General features: G+C 38.8%; 1 protein-coding gene across 1 annotated transcript in view; it reads right to left on the bottom strand.

The window, feature by feature from the left end:
- Positions 1 to 1,552: 1,552 nt before the first annotated feature.
- The window catches only part of DKK2 (dickkopf WNT signaling pathway inhibitor 2), a 107,982-nt gene continuing 96,402 nt past the window's right edge, over positions 1,553 to 13,132 (bottom strand). Inside the window, exons 2-4 of the mRNA XM_057706823.1 lie at positions 8,026 to 8,176; positions 6,758 to 6,913; positions 1,553 to 4,017 (exon numbers count right to left, since the gene is read on the bottom strand). Coding sequence (XP_057562806.1) covers positions 3,767 to 4,017; positions 6,758 to 6,913; positions 8,026 to 8,176 — 558 coding nt within the window. The 3' untranslated portion in view covers positions 1,553 to 3,766. The remainder of the gene's footprint in view (positions 4,018 to 6,757; positions 6,914 to 8,025; positions 8,177 to 13,132) is intronic.

Raw genomic sequence — 13,132 nt, 5'->3', positions numbered from 1 at the left:
TTTTCTGGGGATAAAATCTAAATTGTTGGCCACTGGTCCTGAGAGGAACCATAAATAAGGAGTGATTGGCATTGGGGGAAATGACCTCATCAAGTACTACTCTAGTAGATAGCTTCTCAGATTTTTGTTAAAACTCATATCTTCACCATAGACAGAGGGTTATGTACAATTGATTAAGAATACAAAGATTTCAAAAAAAAATACAAAGATTGGGGGATAATATGAGGAAGGGGTCTTCTTTTCTAATCCTTCATGTTAGTTTTATGTGGAGTGTATAATAATCTTTGTCTCACTTCATCCCTCACTCACTCCTTTCATGTGGTATGAATTATGTAGATTTAGAGAATTTCAAATGAGATTCTTGAATGAGAAATGCATAGTTCTGTCCTTTCTCCACCCTTCTTCTTTGGCACTGACTTCCAGAGGAAAATGTATCATTCTGTTCTGCCCATCCACATTGGAGGTTTTACAGGGGCAGCTCCATCGGGTAGAACTGATGCTGGCTGATGTTGCCTGAGAATGGGCACAGAATCTCTTTCTGATGTCCTCTTGCCCACAGATACATGCCACACTTTCCAATATTAGCTTTAACAGCCATAGGGTAATCTGTCATCTGTCTTTCTTTCTTAACCTTTTCCTCAAATGGTCTGAATTTGGGGCAGGAGAAAGGTATAACGGACTGTTTCCCCCTCAAATCCTAAGGCTGCCATAGGGTATTTTGTTTCTTGGCTAAAAAGGAAGTCAGGACAGTTTGTCACTTCTCAGAGCATCGCACTGAGCTCAGTGGAAAAGAAAAATAGCGCCCATATGATTGTTATAATCTAAAAATACACTGTAGCTTGGAAATATAAATGTTCTCAATTTGAAGAAATGGATAACTATATAAGAACACACTAAGTGACTAATTAGAATAATGTGGGGAATTATTTCAGCAGTGCTTGAGATGCCTTAAACCCTGACCTCTCGCTGTGGGACTGTTTTAGCTTCGTTAAGCTGCCATAGCTGTACTCAGTCCATTCCACTATGTCACAGAATGTTTATTTTCCACATTTCCAGCCCATTAACATCTTTAATACAACAAGGAGTCTTGCAACCACTCCTGGTCTCATAATTAGTGAGTAATGTTTGTCAGAAACTCCTGACATCTTCATGTTCAGGAAGCAGATGAAAGACCTTCCTAGCAAGTACATTTTCGTTCACGCAGGGCCAGTCTATAGCCATATAGGACTAACGATATTTTGCATTTTCTTTGTGCCAGAGAGGAATGAACCCATACGCTAAGCATGTTGGCATCTCTATTTTGGGAAATTTTAATCTGGAGAGAAGATAATAGAAAATATGGTAGGTGACTTCAAGTGTTTTTAAAGAGGTTTGTGGAGATTTTGTGTTCTAAGGTGTCCCAGGAGGCAAAGTAAGAATAAATGGGTGGAAAGCACAAGCTAGAATACTTTAGTTTAATGGAAAAATAACTTTCAAACAATTACAGCTGTCCTGCCATGAAGTAAGCACCTTCAGTAATAGTAAACTGCCTTAGATCATCTCATGGTGATGTCATCCAAAGGATTTCTACTAAGACTGCAAAATCAGACCCAGTCCAGTTGAACTCTGAGACTCTATGATTCTGTAAGTTTTTCCCAGAAGTAAAACACAAGGAAATTTGAATTCCATCTTTGGAGAAGAAAAATTTAATATATTTTATCTTATTATACATTTCCCCTAAATTACAAAGTCAATAGCTGCAAATATATTCTGCTACAAAGCTTTCTGTAAGAAATATCTCTATAAGAAAATACATCTCATTAACATTTCCTGTAAATAAATTACTTCAAATAATAATTTTTGAAGGGATGTACAGAAGGGAAATAATGCAGAAACCAGATTGTAAAGGTAATTGCTGTATAAGAAATGTTTGACTAAAATGTTCCATTTTCACGTTGCCAAGCTTATAGAAACCTGTTTATACAGACTTTGGTTCTTGGATAGATTAGCTAATAATTTTTGTATTAACAGGCACGTGGGGAAAATGTAAATCTTAATCATACTAGTAAATGTATGTGGAAAGCTGAAATTCTTAATAGACATGCAGGCTCAGGTTCAGTTTCTACTGGGAGAACTTGAATTTGAGACTGCAAATGGGATTTAAGTAAAAGAAAATTGAGTGACTTACAGTCTATAAAAGAAAAGGTCAAAAATAACAACTATAACGTTTTTCTTTATGCTCTAGACATAATATTTAGAACTGAGTAAAGTAAAAAAGTAATAAAATGGATTCAAAGAATTTAGGAGCTGTGGTTTCCATAGATTAGCAAAATGTAGATTTTACAAGTGATTCTGCCGTTTATATTTTTTTAATCTTGATGATTGCGGAAAATAGACCCTGTATCTTTGGCAAAAAATAGCTGTTGCTGAGAGAGGCTGGTGCAGCAAAAAGCAGAGGGTGCCATCAGCCAGTTGGAAAGAAGCTTACCGAGGGCTGTGGAACCTTACTGTCCTGCCTGCCTTGGAGTCCGTTTAATGAGACCTCCTCATTTTAAGATGATTTTAGGACCCCAGAAATATAAATATTTTGAGGTCAAGTAGTTAGCTCACGCTGAACTCATCTGCATAGTAAATATTGTGATAGCAAATCCCATGGAAAACTTTCTTTAGGTTGTGCAGCCTTGGGCTTCAAATAGGAAAAGTCAGTTTGTGCTTCAGACATGTGATCTACGTGTTGCCAAAATGGACACGTGACAGAGTTTTCCCCATTTCCTTGCTGTGCTTCAGTGCCTGACATGTGTAGCTCGTCTATCAGCATCACCCTGCAATACTGCAGAGTGTGTAAAGAATAGATGTCTAATTCTGTCAAAATAGGGAATGCCAAAGCTTTAAAAAATATGATCTAGTAACTTTAATTTTGGGCATCTTAAAATTTTTACAATCTGAAAATTCTGCTGTATGCAGTTCACAATTAATGGGTATAATTTGGAGAATAAAATGGGTAGGAATCATGTACAATCAACAGAGATACAATTTAGATCCTTTAGAATCTGAGTGTATTATTTTTGTCTTATTATACTGGTTCTTATTAACTATAGGTGAAATAAACTTTTGAAAAATGTAAATAAGCAGTTTGAGGAAAAATAAGTTTTTTTCTGAAGGGCTATACAAAAGATCTGTGATTATTTTGAAATTATTTGGAAAATATTGACTGCTGTTTTTTCTTATCTACCAAGGTCTTTGAGTAAGAAGTAGTGTTCCAAATTAAAAGGTGATGCTATATTGCAAATTAACTCTGCTCCAAGCTTTCGTTTCCTAGAACAACTCCTCTTTTCATGTTTTAGAGCCTATTGTATGCCAGGGTATATGGGAAGTATTTTGTTAAACTATAACTTTAAATAGAAATATGGCTTTTAGGTTATTTTTATAGGCAATCACCAATGCGAAGGAAACTGATCCTCTAGCACAACCTAAACTCCTGGAAAGTCACATGGTATTCGTCAGTAATTTCACTGTGTGCTTTTTTTTTTTTTTTTTTTGAGTCATAGCATTTTCACAAATGTGTACATTATTTACATATACAGGTTGCATGATGGAGACACACTGATCATACCACACTTGTCACCCTTTCTAATCTGCTCCCTTTTCTTTCTCTTTCTGTGATCTCTATTCTTACCACATTCCTCACGTTAGCCCTTCTGAAATCCAAATCCTATTTTCCGCCATGCTGTGAGGCATTAAATACACAGATTCACAGCCTGCTAGTGACACTCTTCCTCAGAGGTGGTCATATGTTCTGACACACGTGGAGTCTGGCTTTGGAGGAGTAGGTGGCATCTTTCCATACTTTACAAGACAGGCCTTTTGCGCAGTCACACCGCTGGAAGATTTCCAGCCCGTGAGAGCCCTTCTTGCGCTGCTTGGTGCAGACCTCCCCCTGATGGAGCACTGGTTTGCAGATTTTGGTCCAGAAGTGGCGAGCACAGCAGAAGCCTTCCGTGCAGTCTGATGATCGCAGACAGGGGTCTCCGTCATGCCCTGTGGAGGTGATGACCAAAAGATTTTACCGTGACACGGTAGGAGAAGGTCGACTTTGCAATCAAAAGCACCTAAAATAGTCATACGATCTTCCAGGAGGTCTTGGAGTCATGTCAGTTGGCTCTCCCTCTAATCATGTGAATCGATTATTGTCTGTTTCCATTATTTGCTGTCTGAATATCAGGTTTAATGAATAGCTAGAGCTATGCTTCATGTTCTCTTTACTTTGGCATGGTGTGCTTTTAGCTAGTTCTCTGTTCTTTTTGTTTACTAGGTGAGTGAAAATAAGCACACAGACTTGCTTGCAAATTAATTAATTTGATATCTTCTTGGAAGGCCTGAACAAACTCTGATTCAAGGAGAAGGCTGAAATTGTCTGGGATGCCTAAAGACCATGTATCAGTTAAAATCTAGCTGGGAAAACAGAAAGTGTGAGTATTCAGAAGAGGAGATATGTAATGCAGAAAACTGGTTACATGGGTAGTGAGTGGCAGGGCTGAGAAGTACCAGAGGATGGCAAAGCAACACCTTAGGAAGCGACCACCACACCTAGGCTGGGGGATCCAGAGGAGCCAGTGATGTCTGAATGGGGCCAGGGTGGGGGGCTGGAATCCCAACAGGCCCACCCGGCAGGAGCCGAGGCCCCAAGGAGGTACATCTCTGCCAGGAACACTGCCTGAGGCAGAATCTGTTGGCTTTTCCCTCCCTCTGCCTCTCAGTCTCTCACCACAGCCAAACCCATGTGGCTAGAAGCTACCTGACAGGGAGCCTAGGAAGTGAAGTCTATGAACAGCTGCGATACAGAGTGGAGCAGGGCAAGGGCAGACGGCCCCAGGGTCCACCAAGAACCCCTTACAGAAATCACAGAGGAGCACAAATCTGGGTATTTAATTCAGAAAAAGAACCAAGTTAGCAAAGAACAGCCACACATCACAGTTGGAGTGATGCATAATCTTTTTATTTAAAGAGTACTAGTCAACAAGCTTCTTTGTAACCTGCCGGATTGTAAGGTACTTTTGACTTTTTAGGCCATGTGATCTGTGTCACAACTCCTCATTCTGCTGTTGTATCGTAAAAGCAGCCATAGATAATGCCTGAGTGGATGGGCAAGTCCGTGTTACAGTGAAACATTATTTACAAAAATGGCAGCAGGACAGACTTGGCTCATGGGCCATAGTGTGACAAGCCTGGTCTAAAAGGTTCGCTGTCATCCCAGATGTCACCAGTTCCACTGTGTGATGTGGACACAACTCACTGGCTGTCAGCATAAGATTTATTCCTGGCTGCCATCAGAAAATTCCATGTGTAGTTATATAAAACCCACAAATTTGAAACTGTACTGTGACATAGATATCTGTCAGAATAAAGAAGGATACTCGTGTACTAACAGATGCGTGTGAATTTGATGGAATAGAAATAGGAGACATGGGTAAAGGGCTTAGGCCTTCAGGGATTGTACACAAGGGTAATTGATGAGGAATTAGTCAGTCTTGTTAGCCCTATTGCTCTGACCAGTAGTATTCCAGATTGGACTAATAGGTCAGATATTCTCTAGGATACTAGCTCTGCAGAAGGTGAAAATGTGGGGAAATGGTTTTATGGTCAAGTAAACCAGGGAAATACAATATTTTAAAAAGTTAACCAGTTTTCCTCATTGCTGGACCTCTCAGAGCCTTCTGTTTATTGTAAAGTTCCAAAAATGGGGAGATACATTATTACAAAAGTCTTGAACACAGGGCATTTTTTTCATAGAAAGTCTTGGAAGAATAGTGCTCCACAGAATACACTTGCAAAAACTTCCTTTAAAAATATAGATATTTCTGTTTTTCAAAATTTTACTGTTATTAATTGGGTTCAATACTTTCATACTTTCAGGGACTTCCCTGGTGGTGCATTGGTTAAGAATCCACCTCCCAATGCAGGGGACATGGGTTCAAGCCCAGGAGGATCCCACATGCTGCAGAGCAGCTACCCTGTGTGCCACACTCCTGAGCCCATGTGCCACAACTACTGAAGCCCACATGCCTGGAGCTTGTGTTCCACAAGAGAAGCCACCACACTGAGAAGCCCCTGCTCGCTGCAACTAGAGAAAGCCCACGCACAGCAATGAAGACCAAACACAGCCTAAAAAGAAATTTATAAAAAAAAAATATACATACATGTATCCATTTAAAAAATAAAAAGTTTCATACTTTCAAATTTTACTGTTAGTGATTAGGCTTCCCAAATATTTTGACACAAGGAAGGGGATTTTATGAGCCTATGTAATCCCACTAGAAACCAATTATTTTTGGTAAGTTGGTTTATTTTAGTGAAATAAAATTTCTGAATCTGCAAAAGTGAGAAAAAGACTCTAAATCTTAGTGATTTAATCATGTGGCAGCAAACAATTACCCATTTATTTTTTGGAATGCTTTATTCTTGAATATGGAAGAGAAATGCCTGTATAAAAGATTGATTCTAAATACCCTGTAAAAAGGCAGTACTGCTTAGAAAGTGGCATGGTTAATTGGGGTACTGCAATTCTTGTAATATGTATTTTCTAACAATTTAAGACCTCTAAGAAGTCTCTGGCATCCTTAAAGTTAAGAATTAAGAAATTCAGCTAAAATCTTGCTATTAAAATAACTTCCCAATTTCTTTTTCAGATTTCACACAAAACCAATGGAATTAATTATATTTTTCTTTTACTTCATTATAAACCAAGGAAAAGTAAACACAGAGCTACAGATATCCCTACCTTTTATATGTGACATCTTAGTGTGTGCTCTTCCTAGATTCTGCCAACCCAAGTCGTGGTTTGAGTAGTGACCGTGGTTTCGATCTCTGTGCCGAGTGCCATCCAGAGCTGGGATGTGAGGAGTTAAGATGCTCTCAGTGACGGGGATGCAGATGCCTGGAGATGGTCAGGTAATCAGTTAGACTTAATTCTCTAAAGTGTGGTTCTTATCCAAGTATTTTCCTGATGTGAGGTATGAAGCCATTTATCTATCATCTATCTATTCATTCATCCATTTATTTATTTACTTATTTGTCCAGAATGAGAATTGAATCATTTGGTCCTGAGCCAGGCTTTCTTGATTTGAATCTTACCACTCTGAAGACCAAGTGACCTTGGGCAAAAATAAGGATAAAAACAGAATTCATTTCACTAAGTTACTGTGAATATATGTGAAGTGCTTAAAATAGTGACACAGTAAAGTATTAAATTATTAGCTCTTAGTACCTTAAAATTGTCTGATCAGACATCTGTGTTCAGGATCAAGGTTCCTTTTTCAATCAACAATATAATTCTTGTCTACACTGTAAACACATCTAACTGTATGAGGTCTCCTTCCCTTCAGCTCTTCTTGTCCGGGGTACTTCCAGTAGGACTATGCCCAGAGGTCAGGAATAAGTATAGGAATATGAGCCTGATTATGTTGTTTTATATGACTGACTATATGTTTCTGATCACCTTCATTTCATCATTAATGCTGCATTGTCTGCCTATAAACTCATTGAGATTGGGTGAAGGCCAGGGAATAGACTCCTTTGTCTCCTTTTGGAGGAACCAGTCACACCGTTAGCATCTGTGCGTGCTACAGGGTGGGGCCTTCAAAAGAGGACACCTTGAGTATAGGAATAAAGGTATGAAACTAGTAAGAAAATGAAAAACAGACTCACAAGTGTATTGCTGAATCATAGCAGGTTCTTTTCTTTGGTTCCTTTGCACATATTCGCTTACGTGTTTACTGGAATAGAATATCTAGCCATTTATGTGCAACATTTCAACATGGCAAATCCTAGATCAGGTAGATTATAAATTACAGGAGGTGATCAGAGCCCAGGTAAACTAAAATTTGGGAGGGAATCCAGGTAATCTTATACATATCTAAACCCTGATCCCATTCCTACCCGTTTTGAAAGGCTGCTTCGATTTCAGGAGTCTGACTAAGGAGAAGCAGCCTAACTTGATAGCCGGGCCTCCCACGTGAAAGAGGCCTATGGGCACTGAGAGGGATTTACCATTGTTGCAGCGGGTACCAGGACAACACATGCCATCTCTGTGGCAGCGCTTCTTTTTCCTGCGACACACCATGCAGGCCGACGATCCTTGGTGGGGACTGTGGCAGTATCTCCCGACTTCACATTCCTTATCACTGCTACAAGGGTAGGCCTGTCATGAAGTGGAGCAACACCAGCAAAAGCAAAGATTAGATCTTGTAACAAAAAGTTACTGCACCAAATCATGATGGAAAATAAATCCCAATATATCCCTCCTCAAAGGAAATATACCATTGTAATGATGTTCTCAGCTGAGATACTATGTAGTAACTGTTACTTAATTGAGGACTTTATAGATATTTATTGTTGATGGTGGCAAAGATAAAGTTGACCCTATTCATCTATTTCCATTGAAACAATTTGGGAGTTAGGATTTAGACTATCTGTTCATTAGTAGAGCCCTGAAGAGTGACTCCGGGGGCTCAAAAACAGTTGTAATTGTTATATTGCCACTGATTTAAGGTGTAAATGAAACAACCTAGCCACTCTATTTTTTATCCACTAAAGTAGGATGAGGAGAGGGTTAAATAAAGCAACAAAGGGCTGTGCTAGCAGCTAAAACACATCTCTTGCCCAGTTATGGAGTGGATAGCCTAAGAGTGACCGCTCACAGTTCTTGCCTGTGAGTAACAAAGAGGAGAGATGATTCTAGAAGAGTCTGAAGAAACCAAGGAACAGCATCTTCATTCCAAACTCAGTGGTGAGCAGCAGAGTTCTGAGGGGTCAGAGAGATGCTAAACTCCAGTTCCTGACACAACAGCATATTCTCAGGAAACAGAAAAGCAGGCTCCTAACAGACCAAAATGGCCCTAAGCTTTACTGTACCTTCAACTTATACAGAAAGGACTTCTGTTCCTACATTTCCCTACCAAGTTATATGTTCAGAAAGCTACTTAAGCAGTGTCATATATTATCTCAAAAAAATACATATATACACACACTCCAGTTATGTACTCCTTGTCGCTTGGAAGTTACTGGAACACTTAAAATGTCCCTGTTTTCGTAGACTGAGTTGAGAAACTGAAATATCTCATCACACATCAGACTTACAGTACTCACATTTTTTTTTTAATTATTATTTATTTTTTATTTTTGGGGGGTACACCAGGTTCAATCATCTGTTTTTATACACATATCCCCGTATTCCCTCCCTTCCTTGACTCCCCCCCCCCTCGAGTCCCCCCCACCCTCCCCGCCCCAGTCCTCTAAGGCATCTTCCATCCTCGAGTTGAACTCGCTTTGTTATACAACAACTTCCCACTGACTATTTTGCAGCTGGTAGTATATATATGTCTGTGCTACTCTCTCGCTTCGTCCCAGTTTCCCCTTCACCCCCCGCCCCCTCCCATACCTCGAGTTCTCCAGTCCATTCTCTGTATCTGCATCCTTGTTCTTGTCACTGAGTTCATCAGTACCATTTTTAGATTCTGTATATGTGAGTTAGCATACAATATTTGTCTTTCTCTTTCTGACTTACTTCACTATGTATGACAGATTGTAGTTCTATCCACCTCATTACATAGAGCTCCATCTCATCCCTTTTTATAGCTGAGTAATATTCCATTGTATATATATGCCACATCTTCTTTATCCATTCATTTGTAGATGGGCATTTAGGTTGCTTCCATGTCCTGGCTATTGTAAATAGTGCTGCAATAAACATTATGGTACATGTTTCTTTTGGGATTATGGTTTTCTTTGGGTATATGCCCAATAGTGGGATTACTGGATCATATGGTAGTTCTATTTGTAGTTTTTTAAGGAACCTCCAAATTGTTTTCCATAGTGGCTGTACCAACTTACATTCCCACCAACAGTGCAGGAGAGTTCCCTTTTCTCCACACCCTCTCCAACATTTGTTGTTTCCAGATTTTGTGATGATGGCCATTCTGAGTGGTGTGAGGTGATACCTCATTGTGGCTTTGACTTGCATTTCTCTGATGATGAGTGATGTTGAGCATCTTTTCATGTGTGTGTTGGCCATCTGTATGTCTTCTTTGGAGAAATGTCTCTTTAAGTCTTCCGCCCATTTGTGGATTGGGTTATTTGCTTTTTTGGTATTCGGCTGCATGAGCTGCTTGTATATTTTGGAGGTTAATCCTTTGTCTGTTGTTTCATAGGCAATTATTTTTTTCCCATTCTGAGGGTTGCCTTTTAGTCTTGTTTATGGTTTCTTTCACTGTGCAAAAGCTTTGAAGCTTCATGAGGTCCCATTTGTTTATTCTTGATTTTATTTCCATGATTCTAGGAGGTGGGTCAAAAAGGATCTTGCTTTGATGGATGTCATAGAGTGTTCTGCCTATGTTTTCCTCTAGGAGTTTTATAGTGTCTAGCCTTACATGTAGGTCTTTAATCCATTTGGAGTTTCTTTTTGTGTATGGTGTTAGGAAGTGTTCTAATTTCATTCTTTTACATGTTGCAAATTTTACAATTTTCCCAGCACCACTTATTGAAGAGGCTGTCTTTTTTCCATTGTATATTCCTGCCTCCTTTGTCAAAGATAAGGTGCCCATATGTGTTTGGGCTTTACTTCAGAGTTCTCTATTCTATTCCATTGATCTTCCTTTCTGTTTTTGTGCCAGTACCATACTCTCTTGATCACTATGGCCTTGTAGTATAGTTTGAAGTCAGGAAGCCTGATTCCACCAACTCCATTTTTCCTTCTCAAGATTGCTTTGGCTACTTGGGGTCTTTTGCGTTTCCATACAAATCGTAAGATTTCTTGCTCTAGTTCTGTGAAAAATGCCATTGGTAATTTGATAGGGATTGCATTGAATCTGTAAATTGCTTTGGGTAGTACAGTCATTTTCACTATGTTGATTCTTCCAATCCAGGAACATGGTATGTCCCTCCATCTGTTTGTGTCGTCTTTGATTTCTTTCATCAATGTCTTAAAAGTTTTCTGCATACAGATCTTTCGCCTCCTTAGGCAGGTTTATTCCTAGGTATTTTATTCTTTTTGTTGCAATGGTGAATGGGAGAGTTTCCTTAATTTCTCTTTGTGCTCTTCCGTTGTTCGTGTATAGGAATGCAAGAGATTTCTGTGCATTCATTTTATATCCTGCTACTTTACTAAACTCTTCAATTAGTGCTAGCAGTTTTCTGGTAGAGTCTTTAGGGTTTTCTATATATAATATCATGTCATCTGCAAAGAGTGACAATTTTACTTCTTCTTTTCCAATTTGGATTCCTTTTATTTCTTTTTCTTCTCTGATTGCTGTGGCGAACACTTCCAAAACTATGTTGAATAACAGTGGTGAGAGTGGACACCCTTGTCTTGCTCCTGTTCTTAGAGGGAATTCTTCCAGTTTTTCCCCATTGAGAACAATGTTGGCTTTTGGTTTTTCATATATGGCTTTTATTATGTTGGGGTAATTTCCTTCTATGCCCATTTTCTGGAGAGCTTTTATCATAAATGGATGTTGAACTTTGTCAAAAGCTTTTTCTGCATCTATTGAAATGATCATATGGTTTTTATCCTTCAAGTTGTTGATATGATGTATCACGTTGATTGATTTGCGTATATTGAAGAATCCTTGCATCCCAGGGATAAACCCCACTTGATCATGGTGTATGATTTTTTTAATGTGCTCTTGGAGTCTGTTAGCTAGTATTTTGTTGAGGATTTTTGCATCTATATTCATCAGTGATATTGGTCTGTAATTTTCTTTTTTTGTGACATCTTTGCCTGGTTTTGGTATCAGGGTGATGGTAGCCTCATAGAATGAGTTTGGGAGTGTTCCACCTTCTGCAATATTTTGGAAGAGTTTGAGACGGATAGGTGTTAGCTCTTCTCGAAATGTTTGATAGAATTCGCCCGTGAACCCATCTGGTCCTGGGCTTTTGTGTGTTGGGAGATTTTTAATCACTGCCTCCATTTCCATCCTTGTGATTGGTCTGTTCATGGTTTCTATTTCTTCCTGGTTCAGTCTTGAAAGATTGTATTTTTCTAAGAATGTATCCATTTCTTCCAGGTTATCCAATTGATTGGCATATAGTTGCTTGTAGTAGTCTCTCATGATCTTTTGTATTTCTGAGGTGTCCGTTGTTACTTCTTTTTCATTTCTAATTCTGTTGATTTGCATCTTCTCCCTTTTTTTCTTGATGAGTCTGGCTAATGGTTTATCAATTTTGTTAATCTTCTCAAAGAACCAGCTTTTAGTTTTATTTATTTTTCTAATGGTTTCTTTCCTTTCTTTTTCATTTATTTCTGCTCTGATCTTTATGATTTCTTTCCTTCTGCTCCCTTTGGGGTTTCTTTGTTCTTCTTTCTCTAGTTGTTTGAGGTGTAAGGTTAGGTTGTTTATTCGATCATTTTCTTGTTTCTTAAGGTAGGACTGTATTGCTATAAACTTCCCTCTTAGAACTGCTTTTGCTGCATCCCATAGGTTTTGGGTTGTTGTGTTTTCGTTGTCATTTGTTTCTAGATTTTTTTTGATTTCCTCTTTGATTTCTGTAGCGATTCCTTGGTTGTTTAGGAGTGAATTGTTTAGCCTCCATGTGTTTGTATTTTTTGCAGTTTTTTTCCTGTAATTGAGATCTAGTCTCATGGCATTGTGGTCTGAGAAGATGCTTGATAGGATTTCAATTTTCTTGAATTTGCCGAGGTTTGATTTGTGACCCAAGATGTGATCTATCCTGGAAAATGTTCCATGTGCACTTGAGAAGAAAGTGTAGTCTGTCGTTTTTGGATGGAATGTCCTATAACTGTCATTTAAGTTGAGATGGTCTAATGTGTCATTTCAAGCTTGTGTGTCTTTATTTATTTTCTGTTTGGATGATCTGTCCATTGATGTAAGTGGGGTGTTCAAGTCTCCCACTATTATTGTGTTACTGTCTATGTCCCCTTTTATGGCTGTTAGCATTTGCCTTATGTATTGAGGTGCTCCTATATTGGGGGCATAGATATTTACCATTGTGATATGTTCTTCTTGAATGGATCCCTTGATCATTATGTAGTGTCCTTCCTTGTCTCTTGTAATAGTCTTTACTTTCAAGTCTAATGTGTCTGATATGAGTATTGCTACTCCAGCTTTCTTTTGACTTCCATTTGCATGGAATCTCTTTT

This window comes from Hippopotamus amphibius, chromosome 13 (genome assembly GCF_030028045.1).
Source record: "Hippopotamus amphibius kiboko isolate mHipAmp2 chromosome 13, mHipAmp2.hap2, whole genome shotgun sequence".
NCBI lineage: Eukaryota > Metazoa > Chordata > Mammalia > Artiodactyla > Hippopotamidae > Hippopotamus > Hippopotamus amphibius.
Note: the sequence above shows the minus strand (reverse complement) of the source record. Positions and strands in the feature narration are given on the sequence as shown.